Source organism: Rhinolophus sinicus, chromosome 5, assembly GCF_057876585.1.
Source record: "Rhinolophus sinicus isolate RSI-liver-muscle chromosome 5, RSI-T2T, whole genome shotgun sequence".
In the NCBI taxonomy this organism is placed as follows: Eukaryota; Metazoa; Chordata; class Mammalia; order Chiroptera; family Rhinolophidae; genus Rhinolophus; species Rhinolophus sinicus.
The window spans coordinates 42717822-42743740 of NC_142505.1; the positions used below are offsets into that span (position 1 = coordinate 42717822).

Consider the following 25919-nt stretch of genomic DNA (forward strand, 5'->3'; position numbering starts at 1 on the left):
AGCTACCGAAGCTCCGGCCTTTCTCTCTGGAGAAATATCCAGGGGCACTCGTTCATTCCCAGCATCCTGCGGGAACTTCAGGGTGCTTATCGACCCCTCGCCTCCAGATTAAGAGCCTTGTGGACTCATATACCCAGCATCTTACAAACTGCCCAGCAAAGTGCTCCGAAAGCCCATCGGCTGGGGAACGAGAAGGGACAACCCGAAGCAGAAAAGAAAGTGGGGCACTGCGGATGGAAACGACCCGGGTGTGCTCTGTCCCAATCCACTCCAGCCTCTGAATTTTTCACTAAATAAACACTTATACAAGGTACCCAGCTAGCAGGGCTATGTACGTGTATGTACGTACACACACACACACACACACTCACACACACACACACACACACACACACACACACACACACGCTTTCTTGTTGATGTAGTTGTTTTCTGAACCAGGAATCTGAAAGCTGGAAATGACACAGGGGCAGAGGGAGAAAGAAGGGAGCAGACCAGCCAGGAGTGAGCTGGCTTCGGTCCCCTGTCTTCCGCATTTTGGATGCTGCAAACTTTGGAGTCATGCAGCCTGCTCCGGCGCCCTCGCTTAATTGAACAATCTAATTCCCAGAATGGGAAGCAGATTACTAAAAGCTACGCAAGATGAATTGCTCTTTTGTTCTACCAGACACTATTTGAAAACATCCTCAACTATTCTCTTTAGGTATTACCAGTGCTGACTGTAGCCATGGACCTTGGGTTTCTAAAGAAAGGGGGCTCGGGGGGCCAGGTTCTCAGCCTGCAGGGCTGTGGGGTTGTTTTGAAATCCACAAGGGCAGCCTTTGACAGCACGGGGGCTGGGCACTCAACTCTGGGACTTGGAGAAGGCACAGCTCTTCCTGGGAAAGAGCTTTCTTAATGACTCGTCCCCATGAAGTGCTGGGACAGAAGAAAGGTCTGAATAAGGAAGAGTTTGCTGCCAACACCCTGGCAAAAAAAAGGGCCCAGGACCAGACCTCCCAGCACCATTCAGGGAGCGGGCAATGTTGAAGACTAGATGGGGCCCTTTGGAGGGAGTCATTTACTAGAGCAACATTGTGCACCTACTGTGAGCCAGGCACAAAAGCAGGTTCTCCATGAAGAATCTTTTTCAGGCCCTAAGAGTAGAATATTTCTGGAGATTTCTGCCCAGAGGCTGAAATCTCAGAGCTTGGAGGTATAACACCTGTGCTTCTCCAGCCCTTGGCACATACAGAGATGGGATGGGCTCCATTCCAGCTCTGCTCCTTCCCAGGTGTGTGACCTTGGGTAGGGCAAGTCTCAGTTTCCTCATCTGTGAAATGGGAGTGATATCTCCCTTCTACAGGTTTTCAAGCATGAACTCATCTAACCCTCAACAATCCTTAAGGTAGGTACAATTATTATCATCATTTCAAAGATGAAAAAACTGAGGTGCAGAGAGGTTAGTAACTTGCCCAAAGTCATACTGCAAGCAAGTGACAGAGCTGGGAAATGAACCCAGGGATCCTGGCTCCAGAGCCCACACTTGCAGCCTCAATGCTCTCTCCTAGATTTCCCCATAACACTAAAATCACTGCCTTCCTCTCTTCTTTATAAATTAGAGCTGTGGGAAATATACACCCCAAAGCTACCTTATGTGTCTTTGTGTGCTAGGCAAAAGTGGTATACAGTATGTGTCCTTTATGCATTTATTAATTTACACAAGCAACACTTATTAAATTATCTTCAGTGTGCTAGATACCGTGCTACAGCCAGAAGTCCCTAAAGAGATGTGGTCTAATGAGGAGGCAGATGAGTAAACAGAGCAGGGTGTGGAGCAAAGCAGGGGACCCTCCCTGGGGATCTGGCCAATACCAGGATATAGAGGTGGAGGTGGGTCCTGAAGGCAGGAGGAGAGTTAGCAAAGAAGAGAGGGGGCATGTGGTGGCAGAAAGGCCACCGAGCGCAAAGGCCAGGAGGCTGGAACGAAGGCTCAGTGCGGCAAGGGCAGGGCCCAGCATGGCAGGTCAGTGCAGCAGAAGCCGAGGTGAGAGATGGGGGTGAGGTGAGAGCTGGAGCAGGAGCAAGGGCTGGATGTGAGACTTGCTGAGGACCTGGCACTTTATCTCAAGGGCGATGGAAGCCGAGAATCACACACAGGGGTGAGACCCCATCTGATGGGTGTTTCAGAAAGCTCGCTGGCTGCAGTGGGAAGAACGGGTGGAGAGTAAAGGTGGAATGGAGCCCAGTGTCAGTACAGAGAATTTTGCCTTAATTTGGACAATACGTGTGGATGGTCTGGACTAAGGTAGGGAAATAGCCCTGGAGGGAACGGCTGGGTTTGGGAGCAGCAGCAGAGGTACAAGGTGACTGCCTGGAGGTGGCAGGTAGCAGGGAAGAGGCAGGTCCAGGCTGATGCCAGGTTCATACCTGGATGGACGGCAGGCCAAGAGCTGAGCGGGAGTGAACTGTCCGGTGGGGTGAAGGAGGAGGTGATGGACCCATCTTTTAAACAAGATGATTTTGAAGTGCTCGTGAGACACCCAGGTAGCTGCAATGCCCCTAGGTGGCTGGGTCTCCGGATGCAAAGCTCAGAAAAGAGATGCAGGAAGCAGATTCAGACCTGAACCCTTGGCCACCAGGGTGTCCTGGGAGAGCATGAGGCTGCCTGGGGAGAGCTGGAGAAGGGGAGGGAGAGAGCCTGCAGCAGAGCACCCAGCACCCCAACATCTACAGAGTAGAGAGAGGAAGGGAGAAGCCATTGCAGGAGGTGGAGAAGGGTGAACAGGAGGCAGGGGAGCAACCAGAGAAGGTGGCATCTCCTAGCGCGGAAGAGAGGGGGAGGGCATTCCAGAAGGGGAGCAGCCCATCTGCCAAGTGCTACAGGGCAGCCTGGTGAGAGGGAGGGTGGCTGTGGGATTTGGGACCAGGAGGGGTGGGTCAGACAAGGAGAGCTGCTCCCCTGGTGGGGCAGACTTCAGATGGTGTGGGTTATGAGGAGATGGGAGGTGAGTTCCTGGTGAAGAAGCTCTTTTGGGGAGTTTGGCTCTGTTGGGTCAGAGACGGTGGTAGCTAAAGGGCCCACAGGGCACAAGAGCTATTTTACATACACTCGTTTTGTTTTCAGGTTGGCCAGACTGGGATAGTTAATAGGAAAGAGCCAGGAGGGAGGGAAAAGTTTCAATTATAGGAGGGAAAGGGGGATAAGACAGGAGAGAAGGGGCTAGAAATCCCTGAGGTGGTGACAGGGAAAGAATCCATAGGTAGAAACATCATTTCTATAGGCATGGGAAGGAAAGAGTTGGAAAAACCAAGAGGTGAGTTTAATAGCAAACTGTCCTCATTAAGTGACTCTTAGGGAACTAATATAAAATAATATTGTTAACAGTAACTGAAAAAAAACACACACAAAAAAAGAGAGAGAGACTCTTAGAAGAAAGAACGAGGAGTTGACAGTGGAGGGGATTGTGGCAAGTGCCATTTGACAGCCCTCATATCTTGCTGCATTTAGTTCTCACTGAGAAGGCATTATTATACCCATTTTACAGATGGGCAAACTGAGGCCCAGAGAGGTGAAGTAACTTGCCCAGATCAGGGCTTGAAACTAGGTTCTTCTGATGTCCACACACCCTGCTGCCTCACCAGATACCGACCCCGGAGACAGAATGGAGAATGCATGCTGCTCAAGGCCTCGCTTCTGTCCTTCACAGTCTGAGGGAAGTGACTGGAATCCCAAATCCTTTCCTGGGGTATCACCCTCACTTCCCTCTCCCTGTCTCTCACACACAGAGGGGCTGAGTGTGGAGGGAAGGAAACAGCCTCACACCTGGAGTTTCCCTTCCAGAGACTCCAGCTTCCAGAGCCAGGGGTGGTCTGACCAGAGGAAGCAGAGAATGAGCAGCCCGCTCTCTCCTGCTACAGCTGCCACCACCGCGGCAGAGAGCCTGAGGAGGCCCTGTGGGAACAGCTCCCAGCCCAGCCCGGGGAGGCCTCATCTTCATGTGCAGCACGGAGCCGGCAAACACATCACCTTTCTTTAACCTGCCATGGAGGAAAGTGCTGCCAGGGACGCAGAGACCGCCCTAAAAGCTGGCACTGAGGAGCTGGGCTATAAATAGCCTTGCTAGGTCCTCCTTTCTGGTCTCCCAAAGCAACAAACAAAAAAGAGCCCATCACCAAAACAAATGTGCCTTCCCTGCCACCTCCAGAATCCCTCTGCCTTCGGGTTGCTGCTTACTTCTCTGGGAAGAAAGAAGTGCAGGCCCTCAACTCTCCTCCGGGAAAAGACCCTCCTTGGCAAGAAATTGAGGCCTCTGTACCCTGCTTTCCCTCGGCAGATAGTTACAGGGTGCGAACGCCATGCTGAGTGCCCCATGGACTAGAGCGACAGTGGTGGGTAAAGCAGCCGTGTGTGGCCCGCAGGCAGCTCACTATCTAAGAATATAGTAAGCACAGAGACAGCCACGGCTCGCATTCCCTTCATGCTTACTCCTACATGAGTACAACTATTATTTTCATTTCACAGATGGGAAACTTTGCTTAGCAAAGTCACATGCCCAGGAAGGCAGAGGCAGAACCTGAAGCCACATCTGTTGGACTTCAGAAGCAGAGCTCGGGACCACTGTCCCATCTTGGGGGACGTGAACCAGAAACATGTTCTTCAGGGAATATAACTAGAGACCTGAGTTAGCTTGAGGGGTCTGGAGCTACTGCTCCAATTTCTTCTCTCACTGCAGAAATCCTCCTCCTAGGCCACACAGAAGTTCCCACCGGTCCTCAAACACACCCTGCTCAAATGATACAAAGCCTCACAAAGGTTTCCTGGGTCCCCACCCACACCCTTAAGGCCAGTCCCTTCTTTCATCGAAAGGCAAAGTGAGAATCCACTGGACACCGTGCACTAGGTCAGGGGTCAGCAAACTTTTTCTGCAAAGGGCCAAAGAGTAAATATTTTAGGCTTTGCAAGGCCTTTGGTCTCTGTCCCAAATGTCCAACTTCATCCTGGCAGTGTGAAAACCTCCACAGATAATTTGTAAATGAATGAATGTGGCTGTCTTCCAATAAATCTTTATTTATAAAAACAGGCAGCAGGTGAGATTTGGCTGGTTGTCTCCTGACCCATGTCCTGGGCTAATGCTTCCCAAAGAAAACTAACCCTTCAAGACACCCTGAGTTCCCAGGTCACACTGGGACCTCAATTGAGAAACCGCTGCACACTGGAGCCCTCCTCAGCGAGTACCAATGCTCATTAGAATATTAAAGTCTCTGAGAAGTCCTGCAATAAAGACACCTCTAGAGCTTCGTGTAACCCAACATTTCCCAAATTTACTTAGAAGTATTCACCATTAAAGTACAAATTAAAACCACAATGAGATATTGTTTCACACCCAGTAGGATGGCTGTAATAAAAAAGACAATAAAAGCATCCCCAGGGATTTGGAGAAATGGACCTCTTATAGACTGCTGGAAGGAATGTAAAATGGTTTAGCCACATTGGAAAAACAGTTAGGCAGTTTCTTAAAATGTCAAATATAAAACTCAGCACTTTCACTCCTAGGCTATTCATAATAGGCAAAAACTAAAACCACCCAAATGTCCATCACTCGGTGGAAGATAGACAAACAAAATGCGTTCTATCCAAACAATGGAATATTATTTCCCCACAAAGAGGAGTGAAGAAATGACACATGCCATAACATGGGTGACTGAAAGCATTATGCTACGTGAAAGAAGATAATGACCAAGGATCACACACTGCATCATTCCATTTCCATGCAACGTCCAAAGCAGGCAAATCAGAGACAGAAAGTAGATGCGTGGTTGCCTCGTAGCAGGAGTGGAGATTAACTGTAAATATGCACGAGAGCGCTGATTAAAATACCAGACATGTCCTAAGCCTGTATTGTGGTGATGGTGTCACACTTGGCAAATTTACTTAAAATCATTACTTATACACCTAAAAGGGGTGCAGTTTGTGGTATGTAAATTGTACCTCAAAGTTTTTAAAAAGTTAAGAAGTGCCCCTGACAACATGCCTGCCTTCCCAAAGCAGCACTTTCTAATATCGTGCAGAACGCACCCTCTCAAGGGAACACCGGGCACTGCTGTGTTATGTTGTCTTGTTTTACACCCATTGTTCTACGGAAACTGAGGCTCCAAGTGATATGCACCTTGCCTGTCACTAACTGGTAAGTCACAGAGCCTGGCCCTGCATCCTGGTCTCTTGGCCCCAAGTTCAATGCCTGTTCCAGCCTTCCATGGCTGGAGGATGAGATTTGGAAAGCAGGAGGCAGTGAGAAGAGCAAAGTATGTCTAGAAGTGGGGACTGTTAGAGCTTTGGAACACAGGGAAAGGCCCCTAAACTCATACCTCGTAGGGAGGTGTGAGCAGAGGTTCTGCAGGTCAAGAGGCAAAGAGCAGGAGGGGCAGGCTAAGAAGCAGAGAAGCTGCCACAGCTTTGGGGGCTGCAGCACAGGCTCATAACGCAGCCAATTTCCATGCATGGAACACGGTGCTCACGCAGTGGAAAGGGCCTCACTGCCCCATGGCTGGGGTGGCAGGGGATTCCTGAACTTTCTCCCCTTCACCGGGACTCAGCACAGAGGGACAGCGAGCGGGAAAGACGTGCGTGCCATCAGGAGAAGCCCTAGGCGAGGAAGTCCGGAGTGGGTTCTGCTGCCAGCCCCCGCATATCCCACCAGGAGACCTCTGTTCTTTGACTATCACGTCATCCACTTCAGCCTTGGGGTGCGCAAGGGTGGACAGGCTGGAATGAGTGAGATGCAGGAATGAGAACTGACACTGACCCGTTACCTCCCACCTACTACCATCACTTCATACTGATTACACCTTGAAGGGTGGGAGAGGTTCACCCATTTCACACATGAGGAAACACAGGCTCAGAATCACATGTAGGGTCCCCACTAGTAAGTGGGACAGTCATGTCCCCCCAGCTCTGGTGCTTCCTTCCCACCCTGGATGTCTTCAGGGAGAGTGTGGAGCAGAGGTGGGTGAGACGGAGAGAGAGGGAGAGAGGGATAGAGGGGGAGAGAGAGGGATAGAGGGGGAGAGAGGGGGAGAGAGAGGGAGAGAGAGGGAGAGAGAGGGAGAGAGAGGGGAGAGAGGGAGAGAGAGAGGGAGGGAGAGAGAATCTGGAGAGTTTTATATACTTTCTCATAGTTTTGCTAAAAATAATCTAGAATAGAGGTAATGCACTAAAATTTGGTAAAGGCCCCTTCTGAGTTATTCTGTGCCTGAGACTGAATTAAAGTCACTCATTAATGCCTCATGCTACCAGCTGCAGGGCCATGAGCTACACGCTGAGAAGCCAGCATCGTTTTACATCTGTCATCCCAGCAGATCAGAGTCTGCAGGTCTCATGCTCAACACCTGGCTCAGCTGGAAACCACAGTATTTATTCTTTTAAAAGCAAGTTTCAAGTCATTTCTTAAAGGCACCTCTTGAAATCCAGAGAGGACATAACCCAACAGGTGTTTTGTTTGTTTTTGCTGGGCACTGGAGCTGTCAGTCATTCCTCATTAGTTTCTCCCTCCCTCCCTCCATCAATTATACCTCCCCATCTGCTGAAAAACTCTTCCTTCCAGAGCCAGGTCCACAGGGCTGCAGAGAGGAGGGGCGTGCCAACTGAATTCTACCCAAGACAGATAGTTAATGGCATTTCAGAGACAGGCAGGAGGAGCGTGGACAGGCAAAGGGACACAAGGCCTGCTCTGGGCCCAGCTCGGCTCCCGCTCGCCAAGAGCGGCTCCTTGAACACATCCCTGACCCTCTCCCTGCCTCAGAATCCCATTGCTTCCCTCGTTGTCAGCCTTGGGCTGGTTACTTACATCTCTCTGCAACTCACTTTCTCTGTCTGCAAAATAGGAGTAGTGGGAGTAGCAGTAACTGGGCTTAGCACCGTGTTTCCCTGAAAATAAGCCCTACCACAAATTTCCAGGATGACGTCCCTGAATATAAGCCCTAATGTGTCTTTTGGAGCAAAACTTAATATAAGACCCGGTCTTACTTTCTGGGAAACTTGGTAAGAGCTGAAGAGCTGTGATCTATAATTATCCACTCTTGATCGTTAAAGATATTTGTATGTAGAATCAGCCCCTGCAAAACAAGCAGGGATGTCTTATACTAAATAATGGGAAGAAGCAATTTACGGAACCAGAAGAGTTTAGTCTGCGGTTCCTTGTATGTCCCTGATGGGTGCAGTAAGAGAAGGGAAGTCACACTTTGTTACTAAGCACCCACTGTGTACCCTGGCCCTCTAGGCACATTGTTTCATTTAATCCACCCACCCAGGAGATAAATGATGTGAGGTAATTGTCAGGAAGTAGGAAGAATGACATTAAAGGTACAGGAAAATACTGGCAGAAAGACTCTCAATTGTTAAGAGTTACCTCTTAGGGGGTGGGGCTGGGGGGAATATGCTTGTATTACAACAGACTGAATGTCTGTGTCCCCCCCAAATTCATGTTGAAATCCTAGCCCCCAATGTGATGGTATTAGGAGGTGGGGCCTTTGGGAGGTGCTGAGGTCATTAGGGTGGAGCCCTCACAAATGGGATTAGTGCCCTTATGAAAGGGACCCTGAGACCTCCTTTGCCCCTCCTGCCACTTGAGGACACAGTGAGAACCAAGCCATCTATGAACCAAGAAATGTGCTCTCACCAGACACTGAATCTGTCAGCGCCTTCATCTTAGATTTCCCAGCCTCCAGAACTGTGAGAAATAAACGTTCATTGTTTAAGCCATCCAGTCTATGATATTTTGTTATAGCAGCCCGAACGGACTAAGACCCATATTTATAAGCGCGATATATATTAGTCCCTCCTTCTCCATGGAGGATATGTTCCAAGACCCTCAGTGTCTGCCTAAAACTACAGATAGTACCAAATGCTACATATACGATGCTTTTCTTATATATACATACCTAAAATGAAGTTTAATTTATAAATTAGTCACAGTAAGAGATTAACAACAATAACTAATAACAAAATAGAACAATTATAATACACTATGATAAAAGCTATGTAAATGTTTCTCTCTCTCTCTCTCTCAATACTTTACTGTACTGTGCTCACCCTTCTTGTGAGGATGTGAGATGATACCATGGTCACGTGATGAGACGAGATCAATGACACAGGCACTGCGACACAGCGTTAGGCTACTACAAGGGGTTTTTGAACACAAGCACTTGCAATACTGTGACAGTTGGTCTGATAGCCCAGACAGCTCCTAGTGACGAACGGTGGGGAGCATACACAGTGTGGAGATGCTGGACAGAGGGACGAGTTACATCCCGGGCAGGACAGAGCAGGACGGCGCAAGATTCCATCACGCTACGCAGAACAGCACACAATTTAAAACGTATGAATTGTTTATGTCTGGAATTTTTCTCTTTAATACTTTTAGACCGAGGTTGACAGTGGCTAACTGAAAACTCGGAAAGCAAAAACGCAAATAAGGGGGCACTACTGCATCGTCTGATACGCAAACGTATCATGTTCATAGAGCTATTGTGTTTTAAATGCTTGTAACAATAGTCACAGTTTTTCCAATCAGTTAAATATTATTAAGCAACTGAAATGAAAAGGACACAACACCCTGCTCAGGCAACAAAGTGAAGATTCAGATTTGCTTTGGTGCATCTCCTGTGAGCTGGGAAGGGCAGCCCAGCCCGCTCCCTCGCAATCTCTGGTGTGGCAGGACTATCTATTTCCTCTGTTCTCCTTAAATAGGGCCCCAGGGCTTCCCTGGTCAGAGGACTGAGCAGGAAGGAACCTCTCTCTCAGAGGAGAGCTCCTCTGTCCACTGGGGCAGCACACACAGGGAGAGGCAGCCCTGAAGGGCAGGGCCTCTGGAGAAACGGGGGCTGCCTGGGGGTACCCAGAGCGAAGAGGCTGGCTTTGAGTTCTGAGTATATAGGGGGGCAACCCTCAGCGTCTCCAAGATTATGTTTGGATAATGGCAAAATGGAGCTCTTTTCTTCTGTCTATCGCAAAAGGCTGATTTAAAAATCAAATGAGACAATGTTAACAAAAATGATTTGTAAAATAAATAACGATTAGCAAGGTGAAACCAGGGCTGTAAACGGGATGTGTCACTCAACCAAGAGGGATCATTACAACCCGTGACATTTTTTTCATTAGTATCAAATAATCATGTACCTGGTTTTAATTTTTTAAAAAATTAAAATAGTACAAAAGAAGTACAAAGCAAAAAGTAAAACTCTCTCTTTCTACTTCCTTGCTTACCTGCTATCCTACTCTCAGCTAATCACCATGGTTAATAGTTTCTTGTGTATCCTTCCAGAAATGTTTTATGGGACTAAAGCACATACGTATTCTTTTTTATACACGACATTATATACAACATTCTGCACCTTGCCTTTTCCACTTAATTTTATCTTAGAGATCTTTTCCATATTCATACATTTTCTGCCTCATTCCTTTTTAGCAATTGTTGCAGGAATATACCGTAACTTATCCCATCAGTATCACATTTAAGAACATATTACATGCATCTCTTTTCCTCCAGACCATCACAAATGGTGGTGCCACTGACACACTGTACGTAACTAACGTGCCCCTGCCTGTAGTATGGAGTTTCAGAAGAGGAATTGTGGGGACAAAGCCTATGTGCAGCCCAAGTGCTGAGGGTCACTGCGAAGTTGGCTTCTGCTACTGACTAAAAGCGATGAGAGTTCAGGCTCGTTTGGACGGAGCCTCCAGTCTGCCCCAATCAGAAAAAGCCCACTGAGGATGTGGGCAGGTAGAAGACATATTAGTGTAAGTGGGTAGCTGCGGGGGTGTTAAGAGGTCAGAGGGGCAGTGCTCCTCTCGCCTCAGTGCATGGCATAGCCAGGCAGAATCACCCTTGCCCTCCTAAGACAGATTCTGCCCATCTTCTCCGACAGTTGAGGGCACCACTCCCCACCCAGCCTCCTTCTCTCCGAGTAGAGATCTCAGCTTCAGGCACCTGGACCAACGGAGTACCCCCACTGCGTACCCCCACTGCCTCGGCCGCCTGCTGGCAGCCTGAGGGCTCTGTCTTAACTCCCAGATCTAATCATATTACTACACAGATGCTTTAACCTTTAAAGTCATCCCACAGGATCATTTCAAGCCCTTTAGAAAATCACCGAGATCTTTCACGTCTGGCTCCAGCCTCACTGGCCACCTGCTATTCCCCAAATTTCCTCCCGTATCAAGGTCACTGCCCCTCCGGCTACCTCAACCTCAAAGCTTGTACCCAAATCCAAATGGCTGGGTTCCTCACTTCTCCCAGGTCCCTTCTCAAATGCCACCTCCTCAGAGAAGACTCCCGACCCTGTGACACTTTCTACTCCCTGCTTGCTTTTTCTTCAGGAGACCAATCCCAACTAAACCTAATGCTTTCTGCTTATTTGGTTTGTCTGTGCTGTCTATTCCACCAGGGTGAGTCTTCGTTTCATTCATGCTACATCCCAGTATCTACAAAAATACCTGACATATAGTAGGTGCTCAATAAAGACTTGCGACTGACCAGATATTTGGCCCCTGCCTACGTCCTCAGCAAAGTCTCCCACCATTACCCGGGTTCCAGATGCAGTAGCGTTGCCGGGAAAGTCTACAAGCCGCAACATACAACTTCAGGTCTCTGGGCTCTATGCTATTTTCTCTACCTGGCACACCATTCACTCCCTCCACCATCAATCACATGAACTTCTATTCATCCTGCAAAACCCAGCTAAACACTGCCAACTCCATGAAGCCTTCCCCAAAGCCCAGATATCTGGGCTTCCTCACCTTGGCTCCTTGCAAGCCTCCTGCAGATGTTTGTTGTCTTATATTTCAAAAACTCTTTTTATTTATTTTTACTTGCTAGCTTTCTCCACCAGGCTTTGTGCTTCTTCAAGCATAGGCAGCATCTGCTGCATCTTTCTGGATACTGATAAGGTGCCCAGAACCCAGTAGGTGCTCAAAAAATAATGTTAAAAAATCCATCAAGGGAAGAAAACACACTAAGAGAGTTCTCCAGGTCCACTATGAGGGGCCAACAGACCTGGCTGAGGAGCCTTCTCTAAGAATGTTGGGAAGTACCCATGTAGACTTTTGAAGACCTGAATAAAGTCTTCCTTGTAAAATTAGCTCCCATATATTAAGCACATACTAGTACGAAGTGTATGGCCTCATCTGATGCTCTGGCAACCCTGCGAGGTACGTCCTATGACCATCCCATTTTCACAGAAGCAGACGGAGGCTCAGGAAGGCCACGTTGCTCAGGGTCCTGCACTGGGCAGGCGGAGGAAGCATGCCTTACACTGGGCTCCAGAACTGGCTGGCTGAGGTTCACGCTGTGGCTGTGCGTTGGGGGCTACCTCGGGAGTGGGGCAATCCAAACTAGCAGAAGCAGACGGTGCCACGCAGTACTGGGTATTGACTTAGGGAAAGGGTCTCGGAGCGGGTGGGGGGAGGGAGTACTTCTGACTTTGTAGTCAGCACACAGGCTGACTGTGCACAAGGCTCAGCTGTGAATCTGTAACAGCAGAGGCAGGGGCCAGGCAGGCATGGAGCCTCAGGAACTAACTCGGGCACCCCACTTACAGCCTAGCAAAGTCCTTAGCACAGGTTATGTCCTTCCATCCTCATAGCAATCCAGAGCGGTTGGCACGGCAGGGACAGGGCTAATCCCACACCACAAATGGAAGAGTAAGCCACAAACGTTCTCTTTCTGCATTCAAACCTCCCCAAAGGGCCTGAGCCGTGCTGGGCCTGGTAGAGGCGAGGACTTCTTTCACCCTCGTCTCCACCTTGCAGGTGGGTGTCACCATCATTTCCAATTTATAGACAAGAACACTAAACTGCAAGGGGTTAAGAAACATTCACTCGTTCGTTCATTCATTCAATCTCATCCATTTCAACTAATATTTATTGAGCACCTAGAATGCACTGGCAAGACAATTGGGAAGAAAACAGAATAGTCCTTGCTGGCCTGGGGCTTACACTCTCACGAGAAAAAATAAATAAATACATGAGGATTTCAGCTAAGGACTCTGTAGACAATGAAACAGAGTTGTGGGGTTGAGGGGTACGGGTGCTGATTCAACTAAATGATCAGGGAGGGCTTCCCAGATGACATTTGAATGAAGACTCCCTGATAAGCAGGAGCCAGACACACAAGGATCTGGTGAGGGGTCTTCCAAAGAAAGGGAACAACCAAAGCCTGAGACTGAGGCTGGGATAAGCCCAATATGGACAAAGGACAGAAAGAAGGCCACTGCAGAGGAGGGAGATGGATGGGGTGGGGTGGGGTGGGTGGGGAGTGGAAGAATTGTCTGAGAGGGAGGCAGGGAGAGGCACCAGACCCACAGCGAGAATCGGGGTTTCACTCCAGCTACTCTGCCTCCACAATTTTGTATCCAAAGAAAATCAGTTCAAGTGGCCACATGATTTAGAAATAAACAAAATTTAAAAAAAAAAAAAAAAAAAAAAAAGCTCTCCTCAAGTGAAGATAAGCCAGAAAGACAAAACCTCACCCTCTGAATAAAGATAAAGATATAGAACCAAATACCCCTTAGAGCTTAATTTGGGCCAAGCACACAATATGTGCTCAACAATCTGTTGAATCAGCATCATGCAAAAGTGATTTCAACTGTATACATAGTGAGCATGAACTTGGTCGCAAAATCCTGGACTAACAGGACTCGAGGGCCTGAGAAATGAAAGTGAAAAACAGACCAAAGTCCACCTGATGTCACAGTGCTGGTTACATACACAATAGCACTCAATCCCACCACAGGACAAGGGTTCAAAATTTAGAACTGCAAACATATTTAGATAAATGCGCAGATGCCAGATGCATAATGAGTTACTAAGGGAAATCAGAACAGCTTAAGTTTGAAATTTGACATTAGGAAGAAAAAGCCATCCCTGCCCCATCGGCCCCTCTGCCCAAACCAGAATCTAGGAGTGATCTAGGGCCTGAGCTACTGCCACTGGTTAAGCCAGTAATTTTAATTATAGCCTGAAAGGGAAAATGAACCTTCAAGACAGGGGTGAGTGGGGCCAGGTGCCCAAGGTGAGGGTGAAGCCATGGCCAGCTGCGGGCAGGGAAGCATCACCTTGTAACTGATACTATGGTTACCTGAGGGCTTTCCTCATCTCTGCTTCCAGAGGGCTAGAACCGCATCTTACATTTCTGCCTCCTCCAAAAATGCAGTGTCCCTCCTATGTGCCCCAGGAGCTCAGACATTTGTCAAATGAACATGCAGACAGCCGAAGCAGTCTACTCTGGCCAAGCAATGTGGCGCCAAATGAGCTCCTTGGAGGTAGAGGAAGTGGGAAAAGGACGACAGGAGCACACGGGAGACGTGACCCAAGGTAAGGCATCTGCGAGCCAGCCGTGCCACAAGGAAACAGTGACGGGGACTGGAGGGAAAACATTTTTGAGGAAACCTGATCCAATACATGAAGGGCTGTCACGTAGAAAAGGAATGAGGCCTATTCTTTCCAAAGCCTCAGAAGTTAACTGTCAGCTGAATTTAAGGAAGAGCATCTTCCTAACAAAATATTTGTCACACTGTGTTTAGTGGAATGCTAGCGGCGGGGGGGGGGGGGGGGGTGTAGAGGGGATTCCAAATGATTTCATAAGAGAATAAGTTTGGGAATTTGGGTCAAAGATAACAGATGTTCTTACTGAAGGGCATAGCTTTCAGTCCTTCTCAAATTGATGTGGCTCCAAACAGTTTTTCATAGGATGCTATGTACATCTCATAGAGTCTACGTTCCAAGCTCACCTCTGGGGAAAAGATGAATTACAGCTGTCTGACAATGGCATCTTTTGAGGGGTTGAGTGTCACACCAGCATCTGAGTGCTTTCAGGACGCAGAATTCAACCCTGCGTAGATGATACAGATGCAATCGGAATAGAAAACTAGAACCATGGGTTCATTCTCCCATGGACATTCGTCTTGAATGACCAAGTAGCCGGCAAAAAGGTCCAGTTACATCTGAGGACACAGGCTCGCTATCCCCTCCTGAATCTCGGTATCCCAATGAGTGGGCGATATGGATATTGCAAAAGAATCTTGGAAGCAATCAGTGCTGTCACTGGGAAGCTAAGAGACAAGATGAGTTCTTGCCAGAGTCCACTTTGACTCTCCTCATATAGTATTTTCAAGAAAACACTGCCCGCCTGCCTTCCTCCCATGCATCTCTCCATTCTGTAATCATTCACTGGAGTTCTTATATACATAGACCCGCATTAGTGAGTAAAACCAGAAAAGATGCTGCTTTATGACTGCCTATGGGGGAATTCAGACAATGAACAAACACATTGCACAAATAATGATTTAATTGAGATTTTTCTACATGTTACAAAGGAAAACGAATGGTGCAACACAATAGTAAGTTATACAGAGCCCTTGTACAGTGTGGGATTTTAGGATGGGTTCTCTAGGGGAGTACAGAGACCAGGTTTTGCAGACCCTCAAATGTGCAGGTCCAAAGGGACATTCCTCTGGGAAATCATAGCCCAATGGGGTGGGAAAAGGCCACACAGACCCACCCCCACGGCAGTACAATGTCATGTGGATCCTCTCTTTGAGACTATGATTGGTTAGGTCTGGGGAGGCTGGAGAATTTGCATTTCTACGCAGGTGACTGTAAAGCGACTACTCCACAGACCACATTTAAGTAGCGCTACTCCACCCGGCATTTGAAAAGACCTACATAAATGGAGAGCTACCCCATGTTCACCCACAGAGAGGCTCAAGCATAAAGATGTCAGTTTTCCTCAAATTAACCCATAAGTTCAACAGGTTGTCAACGGAAATTCTCACAGAGTTGTTCTGTTCTTTATTGTTGTATGTTGACTTGACAAGCTGATTCTAAAATTCACTTGGAAAACTAAAACAATTTCGGAAAAGAACAAAGTTCAGGGGCTTGCCTTCGCAGCACAAGGCTTACAATAAAACTCTAGATGAAGTATTGACACACAATTAGCAAAAGAGACCAAGGATCAGAACAGAGAGCCCCCAAACAGACCTGTGCTTTTAGGAAGATGGCATTACAAATCAGTAAGGAAAGGATGAACGACGATTCAGTCAATACTGCTGGAGAAATTGTTTTTTTATATTTTTAAAAACTTGATTCCTACCTCATATCATATGCAAAAATAAAATTCCAGGTAGATTATATTCATAAATATGAAACACAAAACTTTATAACTCTTAGAAGAAAATACAAAGAATTTTTACAACTTTGGGGTAGGGAAATGTGTCTTAAGACACCTGAACTGTGCAAACCAAAAAGATTGACAAATTTGACTTCCATAACATTGAAACCCCCTACATGCAATAAATAAATAAGAAAAGACATGCACTAGGAAAAGCTATTTGCAACATCGATACTAATATCTATAATGTATCAAGATTTACTACCTATGAGAAAAGACAAACTATCCAAAGAGAAAAGGATATGAACAGGAAGCTCAGACAAGGAAACCCAAATAGAGAAACAAACAAACAAACAAACAAACAAACAAAACATGAAAAGATGCTCAACCTGACCAAGTAAACAGAGAAATGCAAATTTAAATAGTGGGATACCACTTCCTACCCATTACACTAACAAAACTTAAAAATTCTGACCAGACCAATTGCTATCTATTATGTGGATAGAAATTCTTGAACACTCGTTTGGAGAAAAAAATAGAGTAGTCCTTTTAGAAAGCAATGTGACATTACCTGGTAAAACTGATAATGCATGTACCCTACCACCCAGCAATTCCACTCTTAAATAACCTAAAAACCTTCACTTATGAACACAGGGAAGCAAGGATAAGACATTCACTCAATGTGCTTAATAATATTGGGAAACGGGACACTCTAAATGCCCATCCAGTAGAGCTGGCTAAATACAATGTATTTAGTTATGCATTGACATACTATATAGCAGGAAAAAAATGCATGAACCAACGCTACATGTATCAGTAGAGATACATCTGAAAATCAATACTGAACACAGAAACAAAGTTATAAAAAAGGTAAGTAATAGGTACCATGAATATAACATTTTAAAACATGTGAGAAAGACCTAGGTACCATTTGGGATTTATATATACATATAGTATAAACATGAGAACAATAAATCTAAATTCAGCACAATGACCCCTAGAGAGGGAAGGAGAGAGATGGTACCTGGGAAAAGAATAAAAGTCACTCATAAACCTACTGCCTCTCCAGACTACCGTTAATCGGAATTAGGGGAGGGAAGGTTCCTCAACGAAACCAGACTTTTTTCAGATTAAAAAGCCTCAGAAAGCGTTTAGTCAGCCTTCACCTCGTAGAGGAAACTTCTTTTCAATACCCTGGGCAAGGGATCCTCCTAGCTTTACCACAGACGCTCCTAAGTCAGCGCTGCTGTGGACAGTTACGCACAGTAGGCTCTGTACAATCTGGAGAACACGTCAGTGTTAATGACGCCCCCTAGGGCTGTGCAGCACAAGCCTAGGGGGCAGGCCCATAACTCCCAGGTCATAGACCCCTTTCAAACACTGAGGGAATATGCCCATCGCCTGGAAAATGCCACACACAATTACTGTCTGTAACGTCAGTGGATTCAGACACCTCTCCAACAATGGTCAGCAGCAGCCTTACACTGGTCAAATGCTTTTGGGGATGAGTGCTCACAACCTTCAGAAATATTTGCAGATGCTATGAGACTAAGCTTTTCCTGAAACACATTTGAAACCTGCCTCTTGATAACCTCCATCCATTAAAGTTGATCTACTTCCTTTCCGCATGACACTTTAGCTGCTGAAAGAAAGCTAACCTGTCCCCCTTGGAGATTTCTGCTTTCCAGGCTAAACATACTCTTGACTTAGCTTACTGCAAACATCTTCACTCTTTTTAAAAATGAATTTATAAAGTGGCCACCGTTTTACCAAGCACTCCTTGCCCTAATAAGCAACAATAGGCATGTGGACGTGTCATCTAAGAACAAGAAAGCATTTATCTCAGCTGTCCCTTTTGGAAATCTCTAAAAATCTCCACTCTGGCTTCCAATGCATTCACATGCCCACAGAAGCCAGGAAGTGTGAGGCTGGAGGAAGGGCCAGGTTTTTTCCTGCAATGTTAGCTGTGCAGAACCAGGACGGAGCCCCCACAGGCTAAGGGAGACAAGTCATGTTCCACTTACTCCCAAAACTCCATGACGGGGGAGGTGGCGTTCTGCAGGGACACATGGCTGTGGTTGCTCACGTTCAGTTTCTGGAACTCCACACAATTCTCTACAGTGGAAACAAGACAAGAAACACAAGAAGATTAAGCTCTGCGAGAGCTGGATCTTGAAAAACATTCAGAGCCGATGATGCAACCAGGTGGTTTTATCTCCCCGCTCCAAGTAAACATGCCTCAAAGAACAGAGGGTAAAAATAAAATCAATAACTGACAAACAGTTCGAGAGAGAGGCTTGGTCTGATTCAAACAGAAGGAAAGGGTTTGGGGGCAGGGCCCTTCTCTCTCTCTCATCCTCACTCAATGTGCCCTATCAAACTCTTCCTGCCTTGTTCCCAAATCTCCTTGCCTTTTTATCCACTTCCCTGTCGAAGGCCTGTCCATGGAATTTCCCTGTTTTTGTCAGGGGTCCCAGAAAAAATGCGGGGGACTAAAGGACTGGGTCCGTCCCCAGGGCAGCAATGCAGTTGAGACTCAGTTTCCTTTCATGTAAAAAGAGACTTATCTCACAGCTGCGTGATAAATACGTGATGACGGGATGAAACGACGTGAGTTTACACGTGCAAAGGATCCCTAGTTTCTTCATCATTCTCTTTCTTACTCAGTCCAAGAAAGGAGTTTTTGAAGGTCTCTCCTCATTTCATGAAACTTGATGACCAAGGGAGATTTGAATCTCAGGCAAAAACATCCAAGTGCTCATCCTTTAAAGCCCAGAACAACCCATATAACCCTCCTCCAGGAAGCCTTTCCTGATCTCCCTGTCCTGAATTCTAAGAAAGTTAGAATTGAAAGGCCCTCCAAGGAATTGCCTCTCATTCCCTTTATTTTGTAGAGGAGGGCTCTGAAGTTCAGAAGTAATCAAGTGACCCCAACCCACACCCTTTCCCAGCTCTGCAAATCACCAGACAGTTAGGGGCAGAACTGGGAAGCAAGTCAGCCAATGTTCCATTCCCTTTTCCATGGTCATTGCCCAGTTCTGTCTGCAACCACGGGACCCATGCCTCTTTATAGCACCCTTGTTTACAGAGCCCCCTCAGCCACCAGACAGTGAGCTCCTGGAGGGAGGGTGGGCCTCCTGCACCGACTGTGGAGCCCCTGGGCCCAGCACAGTGGCCAAAACTTCTTTCTCACTTTTCATGTGTGTGTGAACCCTCCAAACTACATCTCCAATCTCGGGGGGGGGGGGGAGGCACCTCCTATACATGCTGTTCCACACATTGCCAGTGTTCACATGCCTTTAGAGAAAGGAGAGTGAGGAAGACAGCTTTGCAGTAAACTGGGGAAAATACCCCCAATTGTCTCCTGCTTCCCACTCCACTTGGCAAGTGCTAACCATATTCTGAATGGAAGGGTCCACAGACGGTCCTGGGACGAGTATGGAAACCTGATATTATAGGCAAAATACCTAGATGTGCCCTTGTGCCTTTTTCGGGAGATAGGTGTCCTTGGCTTTGATCAGATTCTCTAAAATTGTGTTTCTTAAAATTTTTTTCTAGAGTAAAAAAATTTCTCAGACACCCAAGGTTGGCAAGGTATCTTTATTAAGATGGTATTTAATCATGTACAAATAAACAATGAGTTATAAAGTCTCTCTGATTATAGTATCCATACAACTATGAAACCAGAATTTATAAAATACCAACTAAATTACAGACCCAATACAATTCAAATGATAGCATAAAATGGATGTGTAAGATGATGGCATTTTGTGAAATTAAATGGATTTCCCAACAGAAAAAGGAACGGACAGGCAGGAGGCAGGGTCTATTCTGTTCAGCTTGCCTTGTCTTCCACGGGCTATCTGAGACTCAACTCTATCACCACTTTTCTCTGGTCACACTTTGCAGAACCTTTATTCCTACAGTCTGTTGTGTTCTCACCTGGAGGTCACTTAGGCGGTACTAACGCACCGTTGATGAATTAAATCTGTCTGCTCTTCTTCCCTTGGCTGCCGTTATCCTATTTACCAAGACTACATCTTACATTGTAAACATGCACAAAATCAGGCATTGAAATCTCCTGACTGTCCTCAGTGAAAAGGCGGCTGTACAGACGAGCAAGGGCATGCGCATATTTTTAGAGTATCCTCAGCATAAGTACACACAATTAAATTATCGTGGAAGACTCACAGGCTTCCAAGAATATGTCTTTGAAATTTAGTTTGATGAACATCTCTATGAGGTGCCTGGCCAAAGAAAGGTTAAGAGCCAGGACCCTAAAGCGAAACAGTGAGGGGCGGCCGCGTGGCTCAGTTGGTTAGAGCGTGAGCTCTGAACAACAGGGTTGCCGGTTCAATTCCCACATGGGATGGTGGGCTGCGCCCCCCTGCAACTAAAGATTGAAAACGGCGACTGGACTTGGAGCTGAGCTGCACCCTCCACAACTAGATTGAAAGACAACGACCTGGACCTGATGGGCCCTGGAGAAACACTGTTCCCCAATATTCCCCAATAAAAATTAAAAAACAAAACAAAAACAAACAAACAAAAAAAACCAGTGAGACTTCCACAAAATGCGACGGGCAGGTGAGCAGGGCAAAGTCTTGCAGAACTAGAAGCCGGTTCATAGCACTTTCTAGACCTGCTCTTCCTTCGGCCGGTGATCGATGTGCTACCCAGTCTCACTGCAGCTCAGCCTTCAGGATGACAGGCCACTGTCAAGGACAACCTAACCACATGAATGGGGAATAGCTTAAAGTATGGATGCCAATTTCCGTCAAAGGGCAGTGGCTGCCTGGAGCACAAGGGGAAGGGTTCTAAGGCCAAGACTAGAATCAAAAGGAAAGAGTTCTAGAAATGATTAGTGATGTCTGCTCTAAGCACTACCGCTGTAGACAGGAGTTGGTACATATTTGCCTTCTCTGGATTATAAGACTCAATCCTCATAGGAATACAAATTGAAAAGCAAACAGTATATTACTAATCTAATAAGTCAGAGGAATACCTGAAATAATCTAAAAAGTTATCAATTCAAGGGGGGTAAGGTGGGGTTGGTGAGTTCAAATACCTACCTAGGTTGGACAGATAAAGTAAGTGAGCAAAGTGGACTGGCTGGGGACTATGGCCTCATCCAAAGGCAACAGCCGCTTCTCAGCTACAGCCATTGCTGTCAAGCAAGACCGTGGGAAGGTGAGTCTGATGTTGGCAGTTCTTTTCCATTTTTCAAGAGAAGCTGGAAATCTGGATTTTCACGCGAAGTGTTCTGATTTTTCAATTTAGGCAACCAAACACATTTTTGAAATTTGCTGGTCACTGATTTAAAGCCTAATTGGCCTATAGGCCTCCTGTTTGCAACACCTGATGTAGTCTAACCCCTTAATTTTACAAACGAAAATCTGACACCTGGAAAGGCAGGGCTGGAATTGGAGCCTGAACCCCTCATATCCCTACTCTGACCCCAAAGGGCTCAGTTTCTGTATTTGGCAAAGTGAGGCAAAAGCATCACCATCTTTTACCCATGCCAATTCTGAGCCAGAATTCAGCTCAGGCTTCAGGGCTGCAACCCACAGAATGGACCCAGACCCACTGCAGAACTGACCTCTGGTTTCAGTGGAATCTGGACTAATGGTGAAAGGCCAGAGGCCAGGATTGGTCTCCAGCACAAGGACACACCCCCAATCCCAGGTCCCCCAGCAGGACCAGCAGAGACCCTCCCTAGGGGCCATACCTGTGTTCCACTCATGCCCACAGGTGGCCCAGGGGAGTTCGGTGGTGAAGCAGTTGCTCAGGTAGAAAATGGCCCACGCCAAGATGATGATGTAGTACACATTTAGATGGGCCTCGATCACCTGTGTTGCATAGCCAATGCCTGAAAGAACAAAGGAGAGGGAGCGATTTGAATCTCTCTCCACTTTGTTAAAATAGCCTCAGCTACTTTTCACAGCCTCAGATCACCGGGCATCATTTTATTTTCTGATTAACTCAACCCTTACCTTCAAATAAAGGGCAGATTTTTCTCCAACACGTAATGCCACCTTCACTTGTGAATTGTCCCAGAGCCGTTTCCAGGAAAAAAACAGGAATTCCACAGCAAATAAAAAACACCACATAGGGAATCAGGAATGCCCCTGCAAGAATGAAAAATAAGGGAATAAGGATAAAATTGTGCCACCATTTCATGGTCAGCACAAGCACCTGCTACAGACAAGACAAAATGTTCTCTTAGCTTGAGTTCAGGTTGCCACTATGAGAACCAGAGTCTGACAAGGTGGCCCTGGTTTGTGCTCTCAGCGACCTAGTACTGCAAATAACCCACCTCACATTCTCCCTGCCTCAACGTCTTCATCTGTAAAATGGGGCTGTCATACCTAATATCTGTACCGCTTATCTCAGAGAATTATTGTACAGCAAAGACGATGATGTAAATGCAAGTGCTTCATTTGCTTGATTCTTGTATTTATACATTTCACCCTTCAGCACAGGTCAAATTCATTCCCTCCCTGAATGTTGCAGCCTTCTTTTTTCATTCTAAAGTAGCTTCAAAAGGCCAGATAAGGGGGCCCTTTCTTCTTATTTACTTTGGAAGTGACCTGCAAGATAACTTTTTCATGCAGAAAGGCATCCGTGAGGAGATACACAACGAGCCATACCGGGCTCGTATACCTGAGGCCCAGGTATGAAGTTGTTATAAAGAGTTTGCAGCAAGAATCTGTCCAGAAAGGCTGGCTTTGGATCAGTCTGAGAAAAGACCCCTGGAAGCCTTGGGGCTCCTGTCTTGAAACACAATACCCACTGCCTGGGCCTTTCTGTGAAACAAATTCAATTACGGAGGTGAACATGAGCTATTACAAACAGAAAGGGATTTTTCCAAATCCCTCATTCTCTCTCCTGTCTAATAACAAGGCATGAAAACACATGCTATTCCCCACTATCTGATCTCACAAATGAAGGCTTTACCTGAAATTGCTTTTTGCTAAATGAAGTCTCTTTAACTGCAGGATCAATAGCAACAATTTGGATCAATCTTGATAGTAGGACCGTATCTAACAGGTTTTGAAAGGTTCTTAGCTTTTCTGGGCAAGACACTATTTTTGAAGTTTTACATTGCGAAAGAAATACTTTAATCTACTGTTGGGATCTATGAGTAGAGCTGTGTGGGCATTTTAAAAAAGGTAAATGGTTGATAAACAGATACCCCCAAATGTATAAGAAGGCTAAAAGTATATGAAAGGGGATAAGAGGGTCTGTTTGCCGCATCTAAACCTAAGTGATTAAAAAAAAGCTGTATGTTCCCTAATATGCTGTAACTTACCTGTGAATCCTCTGGAACCTAACAGATGACACTTTTTGAAAGGCTTTTGGCCTACTTATTCACAAAGCTAGTAACCATTACAATAACTCAATAACTAGCTTAATTAAACAAGGATATCTGTTTACTCAATGGAGACTCTTGGCAAGTTAGAGTAAAAAAAAAAAAAAAGACTCACTTTTAAATTTTACTCACTACAACTTTTTATTTTTAATCTGTGACAGAATTTGCAATTAACCCAACTTACCCTGTTTTCTGCTTTTAGGAATACTTTTAGTTTTGGCATAACAACTTCCTGTCTATAAAAGGATGTTAAAACAATTTTTGCCTGGGACTATCCTAAAGGGTTTCCGTAAGTGTCTAAGCAGACATGGCAGCTTATGAAGGCTGAATCTGCAGAGAGAGACAGGATTCACAGCTGAGGGTGCAGGGCCCATTCAGGGTCTCCGAGTCCACTCCCTCTGCGCCTTCTGCCAAGCCACCAACACCAGCGGCCACTTCATTACCAGTGCAGAGCAGGCTTGGAGCAGCCTGTGCCTTCAGGATGAATGTCTCCAAAGAAAAGGCTCAGGCCAACCAGTACCCTTCTCGCTCTCCCTGCAGCTGCTCACACAGGAAGTTCTGGCTCCATGCAGCCTTAAGAGTGTGGTCCCTGCCAACCAACTCTGAGCCACCTTCATTGGGATCTGGGGATCTACTGGTGGGGTAGGGGCACAGCAACGACAGGGAGGGGTACATAGACACAGCCTTTTTCTCAGAGAAACTATGCCACCCAATAAGGTTTTACAAGGCCCCTTGCCTTGGACCTGCTGATAATGACAGGTGGGAACTCCTGAAATCTGGAGCCTCTCCCTTCCTTGAGTTGAGCGATTTGAGGATTACTGCTGCATCTTCACCAAACTCACTTGGATATGTTGTCACTACAAATTCTGTCATCATACCCTCCATGCAATCTCTAAGCATCTCTTAAACATGAGATCAGTGTTGCTATCTGTCACAGGTGACTGTGAGACCAGTAAAAGAAACTGCTTGGTGCCAATTTTTCCACCAGAGGCCCGAAAAGAGGCTCTAGAGAGGGCTGTAAGAGCAAATGAAATACTGGGTGGGAAATTAAACAGCAGTGCCTACCCTAAAAGTTCTTCCTGTTGTTACTCCAATCCCAATTTTTTTTAAAAAAGGCTTTGGTGTCAGAAAGCCACCTTTATCTCTCATTAAATGAGTGACTTCTCTGGCCCTTAGTTTCCTCATCTGCAAAATGGGTATAGCACGGCCTACAGGGGTGACTGTAAGGATGAAACAGGATGATGTAGGTAAAGCTTAGTAGGGAGCCTGGCATTTCAGTAAGCACTCAAAACCCCAGCTGACTCACGTCATGATCAGAGTCCCTTTCCTTCAAGGTGATTTCCAGTTAGGAAACCTGAGGCTCAAAGGGGCGGTCTCCTGGCCCAAACAGCAGTTAAGGTACCAAATGCAAGGGCTCCTGGTCTTGGTCCGCACCTCTAGCTAGGACGACAGGCGCCTGCCAGGCAAACCCCCGCGTGCTACCTGGAGCCACATTCAGGTGCGAAGCGCAGGTGCGCCTGCGCACTGGCAAGGCGAGCCTCGCGGGGCAAGCTCACACGCCAGGCTGCCCCGGGCGGCTCTCCACAGGGTCCAGCTACACGCAGGCGCGGGAGGGGTCTCGCGCTCACCCCTCCTTCCCCGCCCCCACCAGACTGGTTCCCGCCCCACCCCCCTCGCCTTTTCCTCGGTACCGCGGGCCGCCTCACCTCCGCCGTTCTTGTAGCACAGGTAAGGGAAGCGCCACACGTTCCCAAGCCCGATAATCTCCCCGGCCACGCTCAGCACGAACTCCACCTTGTTGTTCCAGTGGCCGCGCTCGTGGACCGCCTTGTCGCGCTTGTCGCGCGGGTCGCGCGCGGACACCGCGCCCCCGCCGCCACCCGGCGCCTCCGACTCCCGCGCCTCCTCGGCAGCTTTCCCGTTACCCAGAGGCAGCGCCTTCTCCGCCGTCATGGCCGCGCTGCCTGCCTCGTGCGCCGGGCCGGCTCTGCGCCGCCGCCCCGGGCGGGCTGGCTTTTCAGGAGGCGCGAGCGGGCGGGAGGGGGAGGCAGGGGGTGGAGCTGAGGGGCCGGGCCCGCACCGAGACGGAGACCGGGACGCGGCGCGGCGCGGCGGCCGGGCCCTCAGGGCGCCCACGCCGCCTCCGGCGGGCCGGGCGCGGGAGCCTGCGAGCACCTCGCGCGCGCCCAGTGCGTGGCGCGTGCCGAGCACCTTCGAGCGCCTTGCGCGCGCCGAGCATGTTGCGCGCCCTGCCCTTCGTTGACCTACCCACTGGCCTCTTAGGACAAGAGTGGGAGCGCCCACTCGGGCCTAGGTTGGGTCCGGACACCGAGCCCTGAAGTTCCACCATCTCTGTAACCTCCAAATGCGTGGGCCTCGGCGTCTCCTCTCTAATAAGAGAA

At 47.4% G+C, this 25919-nt stretch overlaps 1 protein-coding gene across 3 annotated transcripts in view; it reads right to left on the minus strand.

The window, feature by feature from the left end:
• SLC6A11 (solute carrier family 6 member 11) overlaps window positions 1–25691 on the minus strand; it is a 126545-nt gene extending 100854 nt beyond the window's left edge. Inside the window, exons 1-4 of one of the 3 annotated variants that reach the window (XM_019732651.3) lie at window positions 25224–25691; window positions 22139–22273; window positions 21874–22014; window positions 18170–18260 (exon numbers count right to left, since the gene is read on the minus strand). In XM_019732651.3, coding sequence (XP_019588210.1) covers window positions 18170–18260; window positions 21874–22014; window positions 22139–22273; window positions 25224–25470 — 614 coding nt within the window. In that variant the 5' untranslated portion in view covers window positions 25471–25691. The remainder of the gene's footprint in view (window positions 1–18169; window positions 18261–21873; window positions 22015–22138; window positions 22274–25223) is intronic. The other 2 variants (XM_019732652.3, XM_074312988.2) reach the window with 2 other exon arrangements.
• Window positions 25692–25919: the final 228 nt, after the last annotated feature.